Source organism: Dermacentor andersoni, chromosome 8, assembly GCF_023375885.2.
Source record: "Dermacentor andersoni chromosome 8, qqDerAnde1_hic_scaffold, whole genome shotgun sequence".
Classification (NCBI taxonomy): Eukaryota; Metazoa; Arthropoda; class Arachnida; order Ixodida; family Ixodidae; genus Dermacentor; species Dermacentor andersoni.
Window position 1 is genome coordinate 143,085,015 of NC_092821.1, and position 19,381 is coordinate 143,104,395.

General features: G+C 45.1%; 2 protein-coding genes across 4 annotated transcripts in view; both read left to right on the forward strand.

Annotated features, from left to right (window-relative positions):
- Positions 1 to 645: 645 nt before the first annotated feature.
- Positions 646 to 17,040, forward strand: LOC140219891 (uncharacterized). 3 transcript variants are annotated; one of them, XM_072289992.1, is made up of 9 exons: positions 646 to 1,573; positions 2,374 to 2,515; positions 2,601 to 2,719; positions 5,294 to 5,415; positions 7,383 to 7,413; positions 10,974 to 11,041; positions 11,494 to 11,640; positions 12,867 to 12,930; positions 15,256 to 17,040. In XM_072289992.1, exons 3-9 carry the CDS (start codon positions 2,665 to 2,667, stop codon positions 15,396 to 15,398), a joined length of 630 nt encoding a protein of 209 aa, XP_072146093.1. In that variant the 5' UTR covers positions 646 to 1,573; positions 2,374 to 2,515; positions 2,601 to 2,664; the 3' UTR covers positions 15,399 to 17,040. The 3 variants fall into 3 exon arrangements, with proteins under 3 accessions (XP_072146093.1, XP_072146094.1, XP_072146095.1); XM_072289993.1 differs by lacking the exon at positions 15,256 to 17,040 and having other exon boundaries at positions 647 to 1,573; positions 12,867 to 13,528; XM_072289994.1 differs by lacking the exons at positions 7,383 to 7,413; positions 10,974 to 11,041; positions 11,494 to 11,640 and having other exon boundaries at positions 647 to 1,573.
- A 608-nt stretch (positions 17,041 to 17,648) lies between these two features.
- The window catches only part of LOC126525893 (uncharacterized), a 29,043-nt gene continuing 27,310 nt past the window's right edge, over positions 17,649 to 19,381 (forward strand). The window contains exon 1 of the transcript XR_011896152.1: positions 17,649 to 18,737. The gene's annotated coding sequence lies outside the window, so the exon portion shown is untranslated. The remainder of the gene's footprint in view (positions 18,738 to 19,381) is intronic.

Here is a 19,381-nt window from a genome sequence, read left to right on the forward strand (position 1 = left end):
AGCAGATGCAGATATTTTGGGTAATGCAACATATAGCTGCCTGTGGGCTCAGTTCAGTGTTACTCCATATATTGTCTTTCCAAGCACCCGTGTTTAATTTGCTTGAAGATTCAACATTACATTCTTTCGTTTTCTCTTCGCTGGGGTGCTGCCCTGTTATGTATGTGGCGTTAGCGGCACAGCACTCATCACAATCAACGCTATATGGATCTTGGTGAGCAAGCAAGCCTTCATAGATTTCGGTACTCGCATATTTCGTTACAAAGATTTCGTTACTCATATATATAGATCTCGTTACTTTATCTTTATATATCTCGTTACTCGTAGATTTCTTACCCATCGATTTCGTTACTCATAGACGTTGCTACTCACAAACGTCGTTACTACCAGATGTTGCTGTTACCCTTTGATGGGCGCTTGCATTCCGTGCGCCTTTAGAATAGCTACTCCACGTGCACAATGTTTGGCCGAATATCTGTGGTGGTTCTACCATTGACACGCTCAAATCGCTTCCGCAAAAATATTGCGATATTTTTTCTGGGAGTGATATGTGGGAGGGATCTACTTGCTGGGGACTTAAGTCATTTCACACTTGCCTGCTTTGTGTCCCAATGGTAGACCGACTTTCATGACATTGAATGCAAATCTAGATTGCATAGCCATATGTCGACCGCTTCTTTAGGGTTGTGTTTGGAGTTTACGAACATTAGTGGACAAAAACGCAAGGACGAAAGCGTGATGACTGTCCGTAGGCGTTTAGTTGGTGTCGTAGAAGAGCATCTCAAGTTTCGAGGAGAGGTAACCCCAAGTGATAGCCGAGAGAGCACTTCCATGCACAGGTTTCAATTACACCATCTCTCAGCGCAGCTGCAAGTTGAGCCTGCTGTTTTCTGCAACTTCTTACCTCAATTATTAGGATGTTACCCAGGGAACAAACTGTCACGCTCAAGGGTGCGTCTAACTCCTTGGGGGAGCTCGAAGTCTCGCGCGCTGGAGAAACCTTGAACTATTTGTTACTGAAAACAAAAACATTTACAGCAGCACATTATTTTTACGATATCACTGCATGAAATAGAATTAAATATTTTGCCAGGATCATCACTGGCCACGAACGGCGTAATGCCTCTCAGTAACCTTCAAATATGCACTGGTCCAAGAGGCGACCAAAATTTACATCTACCAGGATAGCCATTGGCGCAAGAAAGAAGAAAAAATAGAAATAAAAGAAAAAGTTGGCCACCGACTGCGTCACTTATGTTTTGCAGAAAGCGCTCATCAAACGGATGTGACTAACTATAAATGTAAAATAGTCAGACTCAGGAACTCTTTACTTCGTATTCCAGCAGGCAGTCGGTAGGCGTTGGTCTTGCTATGCGGGCATCATTTTTCTTGGCCACAGCTTGAAGCTCTGCTGCAACGCGATTCCGCTCTAACAAATGCAGGATCTAGCAGCTCACTCGAGGAGCTCTGTTGGTACATCCACTTGCTGGTGAACTGTTCGCCAAGACATAGCACCTTCGTGGTGCCATACCGGGCGCCTTGTGGGCCGTCCCAGCAACACGTCATGAACTCGGTACGTCTCTTCATCTTTGGAATAAGCAACCGTATACGTCAGAAACCCGCGCTCCCTGATAACGAAAAGTGCAGCGAAAGCTGAACTTTTTCGAACTTGACGGAAGCCGGACATGTGCACTAGATATTGCTTCATACTTGTTTTGAGACCAAGTGGGCAGATGCGAATGCCTTGCAAATTTTCGTGGGGAATGCCTCTCGTTCCGACTCTCGTTAATCGCATCCTTTGCTTGTCGTCCGATGTCGCTGTGTCGTAGGTGGCCGAGTACGACGAGCAGTGTGCGTCGGCAGACCCGGCCGGGGACGAGATGTTGCTTATCGCAAAATAAACTTGAGCGATTTATTTACAGCACGAGTGAAGAATTTTGATTTGAGAATGGAGAGAATAACAGTGCACACAGCGGGGTGGCTTACATAGATCCTCGACGTGTGAAAGTTGAAGTGGTCATGGCAGCTGCGGTTGGTGGCACGGGACGCACGCCATTGTCTTTCCTCTGGCTTCTCTCATGCATATGAATTACTAGCGCTGCTTGTGTCTCAATCTTTCTTTTTTCGCAGTACGGTAAACTTGCGAAAGGAAAAATGACCAGGACGACGTTTTCAGAAATACTTCTACAGCTCAGTATTTGAATGCTGCCTGAACGGCCGGATCATTGGCTTACCAAGGCTATATTTCTCGGCGGTGTTCTTTGTGCGAAACTTCGTCAAATTCCTTGGGCTGAATTCTTTGTACTTACAGTTTATAGCTTCAGGCTGCGCTCTGCTGGTTGACATTGTTTCCTTTGCCTGGATCCTGTGCAGAGGTCAAGTGCATGAATGACCACAACGTTGCGGCATAGCCATGCACGTCGATTAAAGCGCCCTCTGTCCACCCGTTATGGCTGTGAGTGGCGTGTTCCGCAGATGTGCCGCTGTCTGCTCGTCAGCGATGGTGACACTGATGGTTAGTATCTACTAAATTGATCACAAAGAAAAAATTATGGGCTTATGAGGAGGCTTTTTATTTCAATGCTGCCGTTTCTGTGCAGACTGGGCACCGGCGAGGAGTACCTTCAGGATTCGCTGCGAAAATCGGTCACGTGCGGTGCCGCTATGACCTCGTCACCGATTGTTGCATTCTTCAGAGCCTTCCTCCTGCCACGAGAAGGTTAGGATAGCGTGAATTGGAGGGTCGATTGTGAGCTACTGACCTCACCCTATATATGGTGTTCCCGTCCAAACGAGACAATAAATCCCTGAAAGATCAGTAACAACGCCGTTTACGCCTATGTTAAAGAAAGCAGCACCTTTGACTTAGCTATTTTCAATATCTAACAATAAATGTTTTAGGAATGCATAGAACGATTGGAAAATGACGTTCAAGACCACATTTTCTATTTTGAGTGCAATAGCGTGCAACCATAAGCATTAGGACGCAATGCTAATGTTAGGAAATGTCATATTTTAGCTTCGAAGCACAGGGCAACTTTGGTACGACACGCACGAGTATAAAACCAGTTCAGACGCTCGAGAGAAGCATTGTGACCAATTTGAAAGAGCTATTGGGCGCCAGCTCACATGATAGGTGCTTTCGACCGGCCGTTGAATGTTGCAAGGTTGATAAATATACGCTTATTGGCGTATATTAAAAGTATGCTCACGCTCTTGCTGTAAAATCTTGACATGGACGAGGTATAAAATGTTGACCGCATTCTGAAGGGCACTGGAGATGCGTTTCACCTGCTGATCTGGAAAAGTTGACTAAGTCGAAGCAATCTTCAAAAACTGGCTGAATGTAGAACAGCCCTCATAATTCGCAGCATTTCATGAGGTTACCAAATACGGCCACGACACCTTCATTTGAAGACCAGGCACCTGGAACTCATGTCTGCTCAGGAGCATTTGACGCGTGTAATTCCTCGCGAGCTCGAAGCCATGCATCCAGCCACTCCTCGCCAACATGTCCACAATGCCGCATATTCGATCTCACTTATACAATGAGTGTCCGACGAGAGGTGAAAAGTTTGGGCTTTCCATCTTTCTGCCCCGCGTGGGAGGCTGTGGCCAGTCAGGACCACCCACACATTTTTCGCCGTTTCCCACCAATCTAACTCGACGCAGTAACCAGGCTGACTGGAGTTGACCTGACGAGAGGCCAATCTATTCGTCATGGGCTCAGTCCCTGGTCATTATCACCCAGCGGAAGTACAGCTGTCCAAAACCATGAGTCCTCGCCATTTCAGTGCGTGCCCTTGTAATTTGTCAAATGCGCGAATACCGTGAGTGCATGAGTCATCTGTCCGGTAACTCTAATTGTCGAACGGTTATCTGACCTGCGCATTACATGACCTGCCCAGATCCATTTTTTTTCTCTTGATGTCCATTTGAATATCATCTATACCCGTTTGCTCTCTGATCCAAACCGCTCTCTTTTTGTCTCTCTGTCTCTCAACATTATGCCTAGCAATCTTCCTTCCATTGCTCTTTGCGCGGTTGTCTTTGTCAGTCTCCAAGTGTCTGCCCCGTATGTCAGCACTGGTAAAATTCACTGATTGTACACCTCCTGTTGTATACCTTCCATCACCTGCTCTTCGCAATTCGTTCAATATGTAACACCTTTTTATTGAATGCATTATAACACTTGTTTGTATATGTTGTGTCCGCACTCCTTATGTAATACCCCTACTACGGGGTCGTTAGGAAATAAAATGAAAATCAAATTGAGATAATGGTACGGTTCCAGTCAGGAGCTGACAATGTCTGTCGTATGCGATCCAACCCATTTTTTTCTATGAATTTCCTTCTCATGATCAGAGTTCCCTGTGATTAACTGACCTAGGTAAACTTATCACAGACTCTACAGGCTGACTGGCGATCCTGAACTCTTGTTCCTTTGCCCGGCTATTCATCATTATCTTTGTCTTCTGCATATTGATGTTCAACCCCACTCTTACACTCTCTCTGTTAAGGGTTACAGAATGGATACCAAGAGAAGGGAAACGCAGTCGAGGACGGCAGAAGAGTAGGTGGAGCGATGAAATTAGGAAATTCGCGGGCGCTTGCTGGAATTGGTTGGCGGAGGACAGGGGTAATTGGAGATCGCGGGGAGAGGCCTTCGTCCTGGGGGCAGTGGACATAAAGACAGGATGACGATGATGATGATGACGACGACGACGATGGTGGTGATGATGATGCGTCAGCCCTGTTAAGATGACGAGAGGCTGAAGGGGTTGCACGAGCACGAGGATGGTTGCGTGAGCCTTGAAAGTGAAGCATTAAGCGCCGAGTCAACGAGTGACCCACACGGCACTGCCTAACAGAACAGAAAACCACAAGCCATTCCCCGCCGTGAGGGTGGATGACCACCGAAGCTGTGCAGCACGGGACAAAGAAGTCGCACAGTTGGGTACAAATTTCATCTTTCGATGTCGCCTTAGAAGTCCAAGATGACGTGATGTGACAGCAGTATTCAGTTACCCTACGTCTTGATTCCTAGCAATGTTACTGAAGGTTGCACACACGATAGTTTCGTTTTCAGTATGCGCAGCATGTAAGTAAACATTTTTGTTTATGCCATTTGTTCTATTACATTTTTCTCTTTCAACGTGTTCGTGGCTTAAAGGTCCAATATATTTCCGGTTATACTTTATCCAGCGCGTCAAGGCGCATTACTACCAAACTGGTCAATTCGCATGTCTTTTATCTGCTTTATGTAAGCTGAAAAAGTGTGTTGTCTTTCTAGGCATAAAGGCCGCAGTCCACCGCCTGACGTACGAACTCGTTTTTTCCGGACTGGCGCTCCATACATGGCGACCGGGAGCAGCAAGGCGACAGCGAGAGGGCGCTAGAAGACTTGGCGAGTGGGTAGGTGCGTGCTTCATTCCTCACCGCTTTCGCAGCGCGAAGGATGAACATCACGGGCGTGGCACACGTATTCGATTGCTATATTCATCGGACTACCGAAGTGTTCGTGCGTGTATCGTTGTAGTGAGAGGACGGCATCTCATAGTTCCCGGATTTCAAGGCGCACTGCTCAGTGCAGCACATCGCGGCGCAGCGCAGCAAGTAACTGGTGAAACACGGTATTGTAGAAAATAAGAATAAATGAAGTCGTGCAGTAAATGTGTTGGTGGGGTAACCCCTGATGCATTACCTTAGAGAATGGGTGCGAAGAGAAGCGCAGTCTGGGACGGCAGTGAACTAGGTGGTGCGGTGAAGCTAGGAAATGATTAGGCGTAAGGTGAGGTCAGCCAGAACAAAGGCAAGGTAACTGAGATGGCTGGCGATGGTGCTGCATTAGGCTTAAACACGCTGTTGATGTTCATGATGATAATGACGACTTTGAGCTGATAATTTTGTGACGTTGTACCAGTAATCGTTCATAGAGGATATTCTCACCCAATCTCGATAGTGTTTTTACTTGCAGATCGATGTATTTACGTGTCCTGCTCTAAAGAAACGAAATTTCTTGCGAGAGAGAAAACGAGAGCCTATTTCAAAGCAGAGGTTTTCGCCGGCGTCCGTACGACCGTTCGCATGCTATTCTGCAAATAAACGGGAAAGGATATATGTCTTGACAGTGCCTCTCCGTGCAGACCCGTAACTTCACATGTCCCGTAACTTCACATGTCCTAATCTACATACGCAACGTATTGCAATCAATGGGATGCCTTCCATTTGCTGATGTCCTTCACAAAGAGCCCTCGTGATTTCCTACTTTTTCATCTTCTGTTCTTGTTGCTTTGTATATTCAGTCACGTGATCATTTTATTTGCATTACTTTGCCATGTTCGCATTCTTTAGTGACAGCAGCAACTGTGCTTACTTAATCATCACATCAGTCATAAAAATCGAACTACGGCGCTTCTTTCTTGACAAAATGCAATGGAAAATTCAGTTTGTTCGGCATAATAATACGCCTTTAGCGCATACACGTCACTTTGACGCTGAGTTTTCGGGGTTTTGTGACGTTTTGGGACAAAGTGGGCGCAGTCTGAACACGTTTGATCAATGGCAAAGTATTACGGCAAAAAGGGCATTGAATGAGAAATTTTTCTTTCCTTCGGTCTAATCATGCATAATCAGTTTGCACACATCACTTCATATGGGGCGTTCTCGCGGTTTTCGTGACGTCGCGTGAGAGACGGACGAAGTGGCCCGAAAATTTTTTGCACCAATAAAGGAGGGCTGATAGCGGAATTGGAGTAGAAAAGTTTGGAATAGCTTTACGTTATAGCACCCCTGTTCGGTGTAGTGCAAATGAACATGACATTGAGCAGAAACATCATCCTTCGTTTTCTGATGTCTTGCTCATTTGAACTGCCCAAGTTCAGTTTCCAAGAGCGACACGCATAATGTTCGGTAATTTTGATACCATCTGTGTTCCTCTGAGAGGTTGCACTTGTGCGTAAAACATTGGTAGGACACACCTGATCGCCTCATTACCGGAATCATGCAGCGTACAAGGGGAGCCCTCGCTAACGGAAATATGTGATAGCACGCAGTTCTTCCATGGCAAAATTCTTCACGAACAATATAGGTTTCTATTAATACGGGAAGATATATTCGTTCTTGGCAATTCCCTTCACGCCTTTATTTCAAAATATTGAAATCTATATTGTAGGATGGCAATGAACGACCGCGTTGTTTGCTTACGTCACATAAATTGCTTTTTGAAAATGAAATGTTTAACGGACAACAAAAAAAGCATCTACACATCTCCAGTGAACTACTTTTCCAACGTTAACAGCTCTGACACGCATGTATTAATGCAGACGATGGGGCAATTATCATTCATGATTCTTAAGAACTCAATCCTCTTCGTTTTGCAGGAATTCGCTGTGCAGTTTTGGATGCCACGGGGTAAGGCAGCAATTAGTATATGCTAGTTTTCCTTTCGCTAATATAGAATCTACACTACACGAATTAAGCGATACTGCCCATTTATACGTGTGGCTTTGTTACTCACAAGTCAGTTACCCCGCGAAACAAGGCTGTTTATTCGTTAAAGTACGAAACTAGCTCTTTATATCCGTTATGTCGTCGGCCTTCATGGCCAATATTTCCAGCAGATATGCACAGCGCCGCGGTTGTTTCTTAAAAATGGAAGTGCATCGCCGATTGACTGCGACAGTACCACGGTGTCACTGCTTGAAGTGCATGCCGTAGTAGTGCAGCAAGTTTTCCATTTTAAACGTTTGCCGCTACTGGACGCTTGTAACGACAGCAACAAAACAATACGAAAGAAATTAAACACGCGTCAATTCACCAACGAGCGTTAACACGAAATGAAAGGCTCGCGGCAATACAGTTGCACGTTCACGGATCACTGATGAGCTTCGTGAATGCCGTGAGCAGGAGAGAAGAGGTCGTATATCGTGGGCTTTCTTCATATTACTGTGAATGGCGGAAGCAGATTCCTAAAATTTATGTTAGAAGATACAATTTTACCTCCCTAAGTGATGTGATATGCAGGGCTGTTCGAACCTCGAAGATTGTGGTGTGTTGGGGGGAGGGGGAACAAGCGAAGGGAAAATAGGGTCTTGTTGGAGTAGGATGTGCGCATAAGGTTATGGTTTAACAGGATATTTATTAAAGCGCTGAAGTCACAAAAGTTTCGAAACATGATGCTTTATTGTCAAACAGAAGGCCGTATGCATAGTTTCGAACAGCATTACATTTTTTGTTTCTTAAAAGCAGACTGCAAGCTATCTGTCGGAGGTACTCAAGGGTTTTTTTTAATTGCCTTGGTGTCAGTTGTCGGCTTGCCTGATTGTGTAACTCCGGAAACCTATGGTGTGTATGTACACGTAACTTTACGTATATATACAGAAACCGTATACAGAATTTCAAGAATGGCATCCGAAAGTTCATTGCCACCAGCAATATTAAGGCTTCAGGCAAACCTGGCTTGGAAATCGCTGAGCCTTCTACAGCCATGGATTTCCTGTCATCGCACGACTATGGGCAAGTACGCCTCCTGGCGAAATGCGAAAACACCCGTGTACTTATATTTAGGTGCGCGTTAAAGATCCCCAGGTGGTCGAAATTTCCGGAGTCCTCCACTACGGCGTGCCTCATAATCAGAAAGTGATTTCGGCACGTAAAACCCCATAATGTAATGTAATGTAAGTTCGCCTCCTGCATGGTACTTGTTTCGCCTGGCAATGCCTGTGCAATTTCTTGATCGCGATTTATATAGGATACTGAAATTTCTTAGAACGCAGGCAAAAAAAATTTACTCTGGAGAACGCAGGTTTCCTCGCTGTTACGCATTCGCTACCCAGAAATAGTGAGTCACATAAGAAATTTAAGAGTATGCATTATGTAATTCAACATCACATGGAATGAATTACTCAGGTTCCCCATTACTACTAAATAGAAAGGGTTCTATGAATTGATGAAAAAGATTTCTGTCGCATTCGTGTGAACACAGCTCACGGCTACGACGCCTGAACCTTAGTTGTGTCACTCTACCAACCATGGCCCATCTATCGACATGATGGTAAGCAGACGCTGAGACGATGACACGGCGCGTGTGAACATCTCGAGGAGCACTTGGCTTTGCTATTCGATACTGAATCGTGCAAATTAGATAGTGCATCAGGTAACTAGTTAGAACCTAGTCTAGAATGGCATTGAGCGACGTGGTGCGGAGAAGCTTAGAAGGCGTAAGGGGAGGTCAGATGGCCAAGCCAAGGGTGGCCGACATGGCTGAGAGATGCGTTGGTTCGGCGTTAGGCATAAATACGGTGTTAATTAGAGACGCTCATTTTGAGACGTTGCACCAGGAATCATTTAAAGTGCGCGTTCTTGCCTAGTCCCCATAATATTTTTCCTTGCAGGTCGATGTAGTTACATGTCCTGCTCTAAATAGGGATCATGGAGAAACGACATTTGTTGCGAGAGAGAAAATGAGAGCCTTATTACTTGAAAGCAGAGGTTTTCGATGGCGTCCCTACGACCGCTGACGTTCTACGTGTCCTAATCTACAAACGCAATGTATTGCACGTGGTCGGGTGCCTAAGCCCTTTTGCTGGCGGCCTTCACAAAGCGTTTATTTCCCACTCTTCCACCTCCTTCTTTCCTCGCTCCTTTGTAAGCTGAGTCCAGTAATCCTTTTAGCCATTGCCATTGCGGTGACAGGTGACAGCGACACCTCTGTTTACTTGAACAACACATCCTCGCACCTTTTTCTTGACAAAATGCAATAGAAAATTTAATAAAGTACTGGAAGCTTGCCCAGTGAACGCAGTACAGTTGATCATGAATGCAAAACATTATAGTGCGTACAACAGGGGTTTACCGAAGCAATGCTTTGTAGATTTCTGGTGACGAGAAGTGCTTCAGTATCCTCTAATAAATTTCCAGAGAAACAAGATGGCTGCTGCCGGAAAAAAAAAGTAATGTTAATGAATGTCCAGGAGCAAACGTATAGCCTTCTTCAATACTAGGAATGGTTGAGGCAGATTCCTAAATTTTATATTCTGAGATGCAATTGCTTCTTCTACTTTAGCGATGTGAAGGAGGGCCATTTCGTCTTTAGAACTATGGTGTCTAGATAGGGGAGGTGTGATGACCGGCCAGGAAAACCTGACCCCCGTTCGCGTGAAAGCCGCGGCGCGGCGCTGTTGTCAGGGGCGCCGTCAGCACGCGCGGCCGTCCGCTGCGTGTTTAGAGGGAATGCTGTAGTGGAAAAGCATTTGATTGAGTTTTAGAAATTTTAGCTAATACTGCAGTCCCTTAGACATCGCAAAGATGGTATTGCGCTACGGTTATCATGCGCTTTTCGAATATGGGGTAACACAACCGAGTTTTCTGCTGGCAGAAAGCGAGCACGCATTTTAGAAATTCCATATAGCCACCAAATCAGCGGGGAGCTTATCTATCGTAGAATGCTCTTTGCACGATTTATATGCAATCGTATTATTTTCTCCGAGGTCAACGCGATAACTGCTAGGATCCCTCGGAATGTTCATTCTCGCCACCCGTTTTTTTCTTTAAGTTGTGGGCGTTATAACGTACGAAAGCGTTGAAGTTCGTTTACACCTGTAAATGTAAAAAAGAACTTTAGTAGCTTCTGCATTAAATTGAAACACGACACAAACCTTTATACATTTCTGTAGGCAAGCACGACTGGGGAGTGCTAGGATTTGGTGGCACCTCAAATGCTCATATAAACGAGGGCTCTTCATTCTGAGAATAATGCACTCTAAAAGCCACTCTTTACGATATTTGTACCCATGGAGGGACCGTCGTTTGGAGGCTTCAAAGCAGGTTCGCACAGTATTCTGCTGTTTTTTGGGGAGCTGACAGATCTAGAAAAGGAAAAACATTTATTTAGAAAGAGTGTTGGGTATAGATAACCAAAACAGAATGAACAGGCGCTACCTTTTTTTCAAGGACAGTCGCCTCTGTTGCAGAACTTTCTTCTTGGAGCCTTTCAAGGTTACTACGCAGGACCTGTACCTTCTTGTTTCGGCGTCTCAAGGTACGCACAGCATATCTGAGTCTTTTTCTTGCAGTGTGCAGAAGTGGCCGACGTGCTTTATTCTTTAGTCGTAGCATGCGCATCAATGCAACTTTTCTTACTCTCTTGCAAGCAGAGCACTGTTGGGCAGAATGAATGGATACACCCTATTTAGAACCTCGAGGATGGCTTCTTGTGCGTTGGGGAAAGAAAACAAGCGAAAGGGAAATGGGGTCTAGTCGGAGTAGTGGGGCGTGCGCAAAAGGTTATGGTACAGGACATGTATTAGAAGCACTGAAGTTGTAAAAGTTCTCAAACGTAATGCTTTACAGTCAAATACAGGGCCGTATGCAGTTTTGGACAGCATTACATTTTTATCTCGCAGGCTGACTGAAACCTAGCTTTCGGAGGCACTTAAGGGTTTTTTTTAATTGCCTTGGTGTAAGTTGCAGGTTTGCTTGAATGCTTTACAGGTACCGTCTTCAAAATGTCAAGCAGGGAAATATGCAGAAAGTTCATTGCTCGAAGCAATTTTAAGGCTTCATTTAACCCTGTCAAGCAGATACAGCCATGGATTTTCCAGTCGTCGGAAGACTATCGGCAAGTTGGCCTCCTCTATGGTACTTATCTCGACTGGCTATGCTTCTTTAATATTTTTAAACCGCGAAATTATGTATATTACGCAAAATTCTTACAACGCATACAAAAGTATGGACGCCGAAGAACATAAGCTTCCTCGCTGTTCACATTCGCTACAATATATTAGCGCGCCACATAAGCAAGAAATGTAAGGGTACGCGTCTTGTAATTCAACATTTTATGGAAGGTACGACTCAGAATTATGAAAAAGAATAGCAGATCTTAACTTTTTAAGCACTGAATGAGCGGAGTGACGCGTTTTAATAGAACACGATATTAAAGTAGCCATAAATGTCATTATGTTTCTTTTTGATGCATTGCTCATGTATACTTCCCATGTTCAGTTTTCAAGGGTTGCGCCTTCTTGATAACTTGTGCTAATTTTGATAGCATTTAGATACCCCTCGGAAGTTGCATCTGTGTGCAAAGCATTCGTGCAACACTCCTGCACTCCTCATTACCCGAATAAGGCAGCGTACGCGCAGGCAGATCCCTCGCTAGTCGAATTCCATGAGAGCACGCGGTCCCTCCGGGACAGAATTCTGCAAGAGCAATTTATGCTTCTATTAATGCGGCAAGGCCTATTCGTCCTTGGCAATCCAACTGATTTTTGTATGTTGGATGCTGGATATGCTTTCGCGTGTTGATTGGGCATTGAAAGCTTGCAGAAGTGTTGGTCTGCTACATCAGGGAAGGTATTCTGTAAGCAGTTCTGATTGGCTGGGCTCGGCTTCGCGTCCGCAGCGCCCAGGTGCTGCAGCCAATCTGCACTTCAGCAACAGAAGAACTGGACATGTCCAGTATATGTGGACTCTTACAGAATACCTCCCCAGTAGAATTCATGCACCATCGCCATGCCTAGAATTCTGCCTTAAGTGGCGGCCGCATACGATCGCGTTGTTTCGTTGCGCCACCTAAAAGGCGTGGTTGCAAGAAATTGGGGTATGTAATGTGCTGCTATTCAGTTACTTGCTTCACCATGCAGAGGCGAACACCCTTCACTGTATGCCACCGTGCGTTAAGCTTGAATACCGGCCAACCAAATATAGCTAAGTGTATTTGCTTAACACATTGCAAAAAAAAAAAAAGCATCTGTACATCTTCACTGAATTCGTTTTCGAGCGTGAGTAGCTGTGATACCCGTATATTGAAGCATACCATGTCGTAACTCATTCATAATCCTAAAGAACTTCTCTTCGTTTTGCAGGAATTCGCTGTGCTGTTTTGGATGTCCCAGTTTGAACACCATATTCCAATCGTGAAATTCAAGGGTAAGGCAGCCGTTAGTATATGTTAATTTCCCTTTCGCCGATATAGAATCTACATCCCACGAGGAAGCGATACCGTCCATTTATGCGCGGGGATTTGTTACTCACGAGTTAATTACTCATAGAAACAGTGCTCTTTAGTTCTTGATAATATAAAGCTTGTTCGTTATATCGCTTATCTAGTCGTTCGTTATATTGCTTATCTAGTCGGCCTTCATGGCGAATATTTCCCACAGATATGCGCATAGCAGTGACTGTCACTTACCACTGGGTAACTGAGGCTAAAGCTAAAGTGACATTGCAACGCCACTTGACTGCTAGAGTTGTTACATGTCTTGGCTAAGTGCGTGCCGCAGTACTGCAGCAAGTTTCTGGTTTTAAACAATGTTCGCTACAAGTGGACGCTTCTAACTACAGCAACAAAACAATAAGAAAAAAATTATCCACGCGACACTTGCACGTTCGCAGATCACTGATGAACTTGAATTCCGAGAGCAGAAGAGTATATTGGAGGACTGTCTTCCGTGTTGATCATTCGTCGGTAATAGCGACGTGGCTTCAATGCTGCGTTGCTAGATTCGCGAAAAAAAAAAAAGAAAAACTTGTGGTTCCTGCTGCTGGCTTGCCCCTACAGAGCCTCAACCCATTTGCTTGGTTTCCAGGGGCGCTATAACGTAAAACTATTCTAAATTTTTCTATTCCAATTCTGCTATCAGCCCTCCACGATTGGTAAAAAACTTTTTTCGACCACGCCCATCTGATATGATGTGTACACACTGATTATACATGATTTGACAGAAAAAAGAAAAGCAGTTATTTCTGATTCGACCCCTCTTAACCATTAGCCCTCGTCTATTGGTAAAAAGTTTTCCGACTGCACCCACTTCACCTGCCTGTAACGCGACGTCACAAAACCGCACAAACTCGCCGCGTCAAAGTGACGTGTACACGATAAAGATGCATTAATATGCGGAACAAAACTGAATTTTCTTCGGAATAGCCACAGGCTGCCCCGTTCCGAAAGGAATAAAAGATCGCTGCCGCCAATCGCTGAGACGCTGGCTACTCGCCCCTGCCGGAGAGCATGGGTGTATTTGCGTATAATAAAACTTCTTGCGTGGCCGTGTAACGTTTTCGAGCCCTTTCGGCACGTTTAGCACCTCATTCTGCCAACTCTTCTTTGCTGAGGGTCAGTTTTAGCGTCATTCTAAAGCTTCCGTTGCATGCCGCCATGATTTTCGACCAGCCACCACAAGCTAAGTAAGGGAAAGCCGACCAATCGCAGACGCCGGCACCACCCTCTTCATCCGCTTATCGATTTTCAGTGCACTGGCTCTGCCCCAATGAATCCCTTTCCACTAGAACGTTCTCCTCGCCTCTTGTCAGCCAATTAGATACGACAAGCCGCTCAGTGTAGGCAATGTTATTCGTTTTCCAAGCAAACAAAAGTGACCTCCTATAAACGAGGAGAGCGTTTGATTGGTCTGTTTAGACAACCCTGCGGGTGACCGCCCGGTGCTTGCGTTGGTGGTTACGCAAATTTGACGTCAGGAGATCGGAATAGAAACATATTGGAATAGTTTTACGTTATAGGGCTCCAGATTTGCCTAAATCTGCACTGTTTGTGTAAACAATTAAACAGCGCGATAGGCGAGTTTGCCGTTGCGGATAGCTTACCGCTAGCGTGTCGCAGCCTACCTATCGAGGTTAGCTCGTTACTAGCCTTAGCGTTTGCGGCACCTTTGTAATCGGAAATGCGTTATGAATCGAAGCTTTTTCAACTCTTTTGTTTTTGTCTTCTTCGCGCTACAATAAAATTTAATAATGGCATTAGGGCCACATAGACAGGAACTTGTGCTACACCATTCTTCCGTAACGACATACATACCAGAGTCACCCACTACCGTAACATAACTTAGCTGCCGTTTTTCTCAGCATGTTGCTTTTTTTTTGTCCGCTATATTGGTGCTCCAAGTTGGCATAACGATACCAAATCATACCACAAACATAAAATATTTTTAACAGCTACTTTTGGTATAGAAAAACTAGGCGCTGATGACAAACCATTTTTGCTAAACACACAAAAAATACTTAGATTGGGTATAGGCTTAACGTGTCAATAATAGCGCTAGACATGGCTCGAAGTCGGTACGTAGCACGGATATTATGCAAATGGAGGCTGTGCGTATCGGCCCATGCTAAATAAGCAATCATACTTGAGCCGGAAAAAGACAACCAGTGCCAAATGTGTTCCTCTCGCATTTTTGCTATCAAACTTTGGTGTTTACTCTGGACAGTCCACTCATATGAACGCTGACGTCTGTGCAGATTCTACATCAGTGGAAGCAGGCATGTTCCCTGTGCAGTCGCAGTTATTCAGCTGCATCGGCGGCGCACTCTTCGATGTCGCCATCGGTCAGTATCTGCTACAGCGAACGTCGATTTGCCCAAGGCGACGCCTCTGTTTTTGAGGGCTCTCTAGATTCATCGAGGCACTGTCTCTGCGTGTTCAGGATGTTTTTAACACGAAGAATTGGGATCTTGCAAACCTTTTTCTAACAGGAACATAGCCTAAGTGCCAATGATCTGAGGATGGTTAAAAAAAAAGATGTCGTTGCTTTATATTTGGGCATTTGTGCTATTACATTGAATTCGTATTTCTTGTCCTATTTCTACTATGCAAGTATTGCTTCAACGTGCCATAGAAACCGATTTCATCAACTAATGTGAGGTCAGTCAAGAAACCCCAGAAGGCATGGATCTCAAGAGCGGTCGATGTCACAAATATGACGATATCGTGGAACAACAAACTATTAATGACGATAGCCGGCACGCTACGTCGTTGTTTTGCTTCGTGCAACCACCCGTCTCGATTGTGCAAGCATGCGAATTCCCTCCCGCCTTCCAGCTAAGAAATCGCGTACCTGAGGAATAGTGCGCTCTTTGAGTGCGCATACCATGAATGTCTTCTATATAACGCGCCTGTATTGTTTCGTAATAATTCTTTTTTTTGTATGGTACCTGCCTTTCTCTGTCCGTGTCTTCTAGAGCAGAGGACTATATAGGAACGCTTAAGCGATAGAGTTTCTGACTACAACACCTAAAGGGAAATTTGGCGTCACCGTTTATGGAAGTTTCTTAAGGGGCGCCGTGCCGTCATTGGAATGACGGTATATGTGTTTGCGAGGCTCATGTTGGCTGGTGTTGTAAGAGGCTTCGCCTAGAACGTAGATTTCGCTACACAAATAACGCTTTCTTAAAGTGAAATCTTCATAAAATGTTTCAATTCACGCATATTGCATCGTTACTCACCTACAATGCATGACCAAGCGAAGAAAAGCAAGAAACGACGACAAACTGTTTCAAAGCGAGCGCGAATCTTGTCGTCTGTTCTCCTACTTTAGCGGCCCGCTTATACTTTTTACGTATCATATAATTGTACATGGAATAACAAGTTCTCATAGTTAAACAAAACATGTTTTTGTGTAATAATAAAACTAAAACAGCTTTTTACGTGCTGTTTTAGTAGAAAATGAGTCATTGTGACAGACGGAACGGCGCTTGCCAGGCGCGTCTTCAAGGTGTCCTGGCTGTCCAAGAACGATGCCAATCCGAAGTCATAATATACCGGCATTCCCATGCACACCACAGCGCAGCAGCACCAGATTTCCCTGTAGGCAATGTGATGAGAAAATGTATGGCTTAAGCAACTCGTCCGAATGACCGCTTTCACCTGAAAAATTTGTCTAAGTAGGAGGCACCGGCCTAGCAGGATACTGCGGCGAAGCAGTGACAATAGGGACTCGTCATGACTGAGGTCATCCACATTTTAGAGGAGGCTAACTAAACCGTCCCGGGCTAGGTCTACACCATAATAGAGAGGTAAAACAGTTTGTCGGAGATGAGTTGTCACGGGTGACGGAAGCTGCGATGCAGCAGCGCGAAGAAGCTTTTATTTAACCTTGCATTGAAACGCGCGCATCAACACACAGGAACGGCAGCCCGTGAACAAACAAGGCGATGTTTTGCCACAAAAGAAGCTTAACAGTTGCAAGAAGCCACATCGAGAAGCCTAATAGAATGCTTTTTTTAGTATTTTACTGCCAAAACCGTTGAACCATTTCATTCTGCTAACGGTATACCATTAGCAGAATGAAATGGTTCAAAATAAGTTCAAAATGAAATGGTCAAGATAAGTATTCTGCACTTGTCATATTTGCGGTACACTTGGTTCACTAAACATAATTTTGAGATATACCACCCTTATAAGATGGCTTAAACTCTTCCATATTCCATTCTACTGACATTCTCCTGCAAATGCATATTAATCGCATTCATTCGTGAATGTGTCCTAATGAGGTTAGCTTATTTTCTATCGTCTTGTCCGCCTCGAAGGTCAATTGCCACCTAGTTTTGGACCACATAAGAAAACTAATATAACTAAAGCCTAGTTTAAGGTTTCCTTCAGCTCAGCTGACTCACTGAAAAATCATACGGCGTGCTGGGACTTTCGTGCTAGGGACACCAACCGGTAAGCACGGCTTCAGCTTTGGTGCTATTTCAAAGCACAGATGGTAAACCAGAGGCGCTGAAATGTGAGGCGCCGGTGTTCACGTCGACTTTGTCACTCTGCTGTGCCTCGCGGGCCCGAACACCACCTAGATAGCACAAGGCCTGCTCACTCCGATCTGTGACGTCACGTTACTTGGCCCGACTGTAATAGAATCTAATGAGGATGCTCCCGAGTAGGCCGCGGTGACTTTGACGTCACCTCTTTCGTCCCGCCTGCCTTGGAAATGGAAATTTCGGGCCAGGTAACATGACGTCATGCATTGGGAGTGTACAGGCCGCGGGCTATCTTGGTGGTGTTGGCCCGAACCGCCCGATGCTCGGCGCGACGTAGGCGCTTTCTGTGTTGCTCGGCCGCGCCGTTGCCAGCGTAACGTGGCCGCTTTATTTCCGATTGACGAACGAGCTCGACCGCACGAGCCGGCGGACTCGCCCGCCATGAGAGAGTGAGTGAAGCCCACCAGGGGAGACGCGGGCGCTGCAATCGTTTTGACGTGCAAAGTTGGATCACGTGATCCCGCCTTGTACCGACCGTTGCTCTGACGAAGGGAAGCGGGCTGTTGGAAAGCGGCAAGTTGTTTTTTTTTATCGACTTTCAGTTCCGTTAATTTATTCTTTATTTCAACTGTTAAGTAATTGGTGTCCTTGCTGGATTCTTATGGTGTGATCAATAAAAATTGGGCCCCTGGGTTAACACCCTTTCTTCTCGTTCATTACATAACGAGGGTCTCGAATTCGGGAACACCTATGCCTTAAGGTAGCACGCGTGGGTTTATTGACCAGTTCCCTTCACCCGACTAGATCGCGTTCTCGTGAGACCTGCGGCAGAAAGGATGTTCCACATCTGCCGCCAAGGTTTGTGAATGGTCGCGCTGGCTAACACTCCCAAGGTTAGTTCTAGTAGTAACACATAAATACCCCAGAAAATGGATGGGTAGCCGGCGCCGGCAGTAGCTCATTTGGTAGAGCATCGCACACGTAATGCGAAGACGTGGGATCGTTCCGCCGCCTGTGCGGCAAGTTTTTTCATCCACTTTCATTAATTTACAGTTTAGTGCTTAAAATTAATTTCTACTGCTTTGTGCTGGGTGTCCGTCCGTTTTCTTCTTATGATATGCTACTGAATTAGTAGTTCGTGCTGCTAAGCGCGCAGTGATTGAAATTCGTCTCGTTCTTTCAGGAATACGCTGTGCCGTTTGGGATGTCGGTGTTCAGGCATCGTACTCTACATAGCGAGCATGGTAGGCAAGTAGTGCAATTTTTTTCTATTAGTATACATCCGAAATAGCAGCGAAGTAATAACAAATTATAGCCAGTGCAGCTTCAGCTGGCCACACTATAGTTCTTGTATTGACCGCTTGTGTCGGCAGAGTTAAGGTTTCAATAATGCTGAGAAGGCAGAAGGTAGAAACACTGTGGAGTACATAATTCTATTGTGGTACCTATGTTTAACAATATTTTGTGTCAGTGTTTCTTGAAAATGAAATAGTTAACCCATGTTGTGATGGACACTCACTCAGTAAATCCTGCACAAGTCAGCTTTATTTCGACGCGCTGAACACTCCATTGAAAGCTGAGGTACCGTGGTATAATTTAGATAACGCTTTGCGCATACTTTTGAGACGTTAGTAAGTACTAATAACGATGAAGAGTTATTATTTAGTCATTGTTTGCTGGATGAATCCTTTCAAACATCACGCGTCAAGCCGCTTAGTGCCTTCAGCTAAATCGTCGAGTGTAGCAATAACATGGCACATTGAAATCAATAGATAAAAAGCGTGGCTTTTTATTTGCCACCATTAGGACATGCACTCTTAATCGAGAAGGCAAGTTGCGAGCATTAAAGCTTCACAGTATATTTGTAACTCGACAGATGTAGCACACA

Excerpts from the sequence above, each read along its gene's own strand:
- LOC140219891 (XM_072289992.1), top strand. The coding sequence starts at position 2,665 with ATGACCTCGTCACCGATTGTTGCATTCTTCAGAGCCTTCCTCCTGCCA. Across the intron at positions 5,416-7,382 it reads CTAGAAGACTTGGCGAGTGG|GAATTCGCTGTGCAGTTTTG; the intron begins GTAGGTGCGTGC and ends TTCGTTTTGCAG. Across the intron at positions 12,931-15,255 it reads TCCAATCGTGAAATTCAAGG|ATTCTACATCAGTGGAAGCA; the intron begins GTAAGGCAGCCG and ends ACGTCTGTGCAG.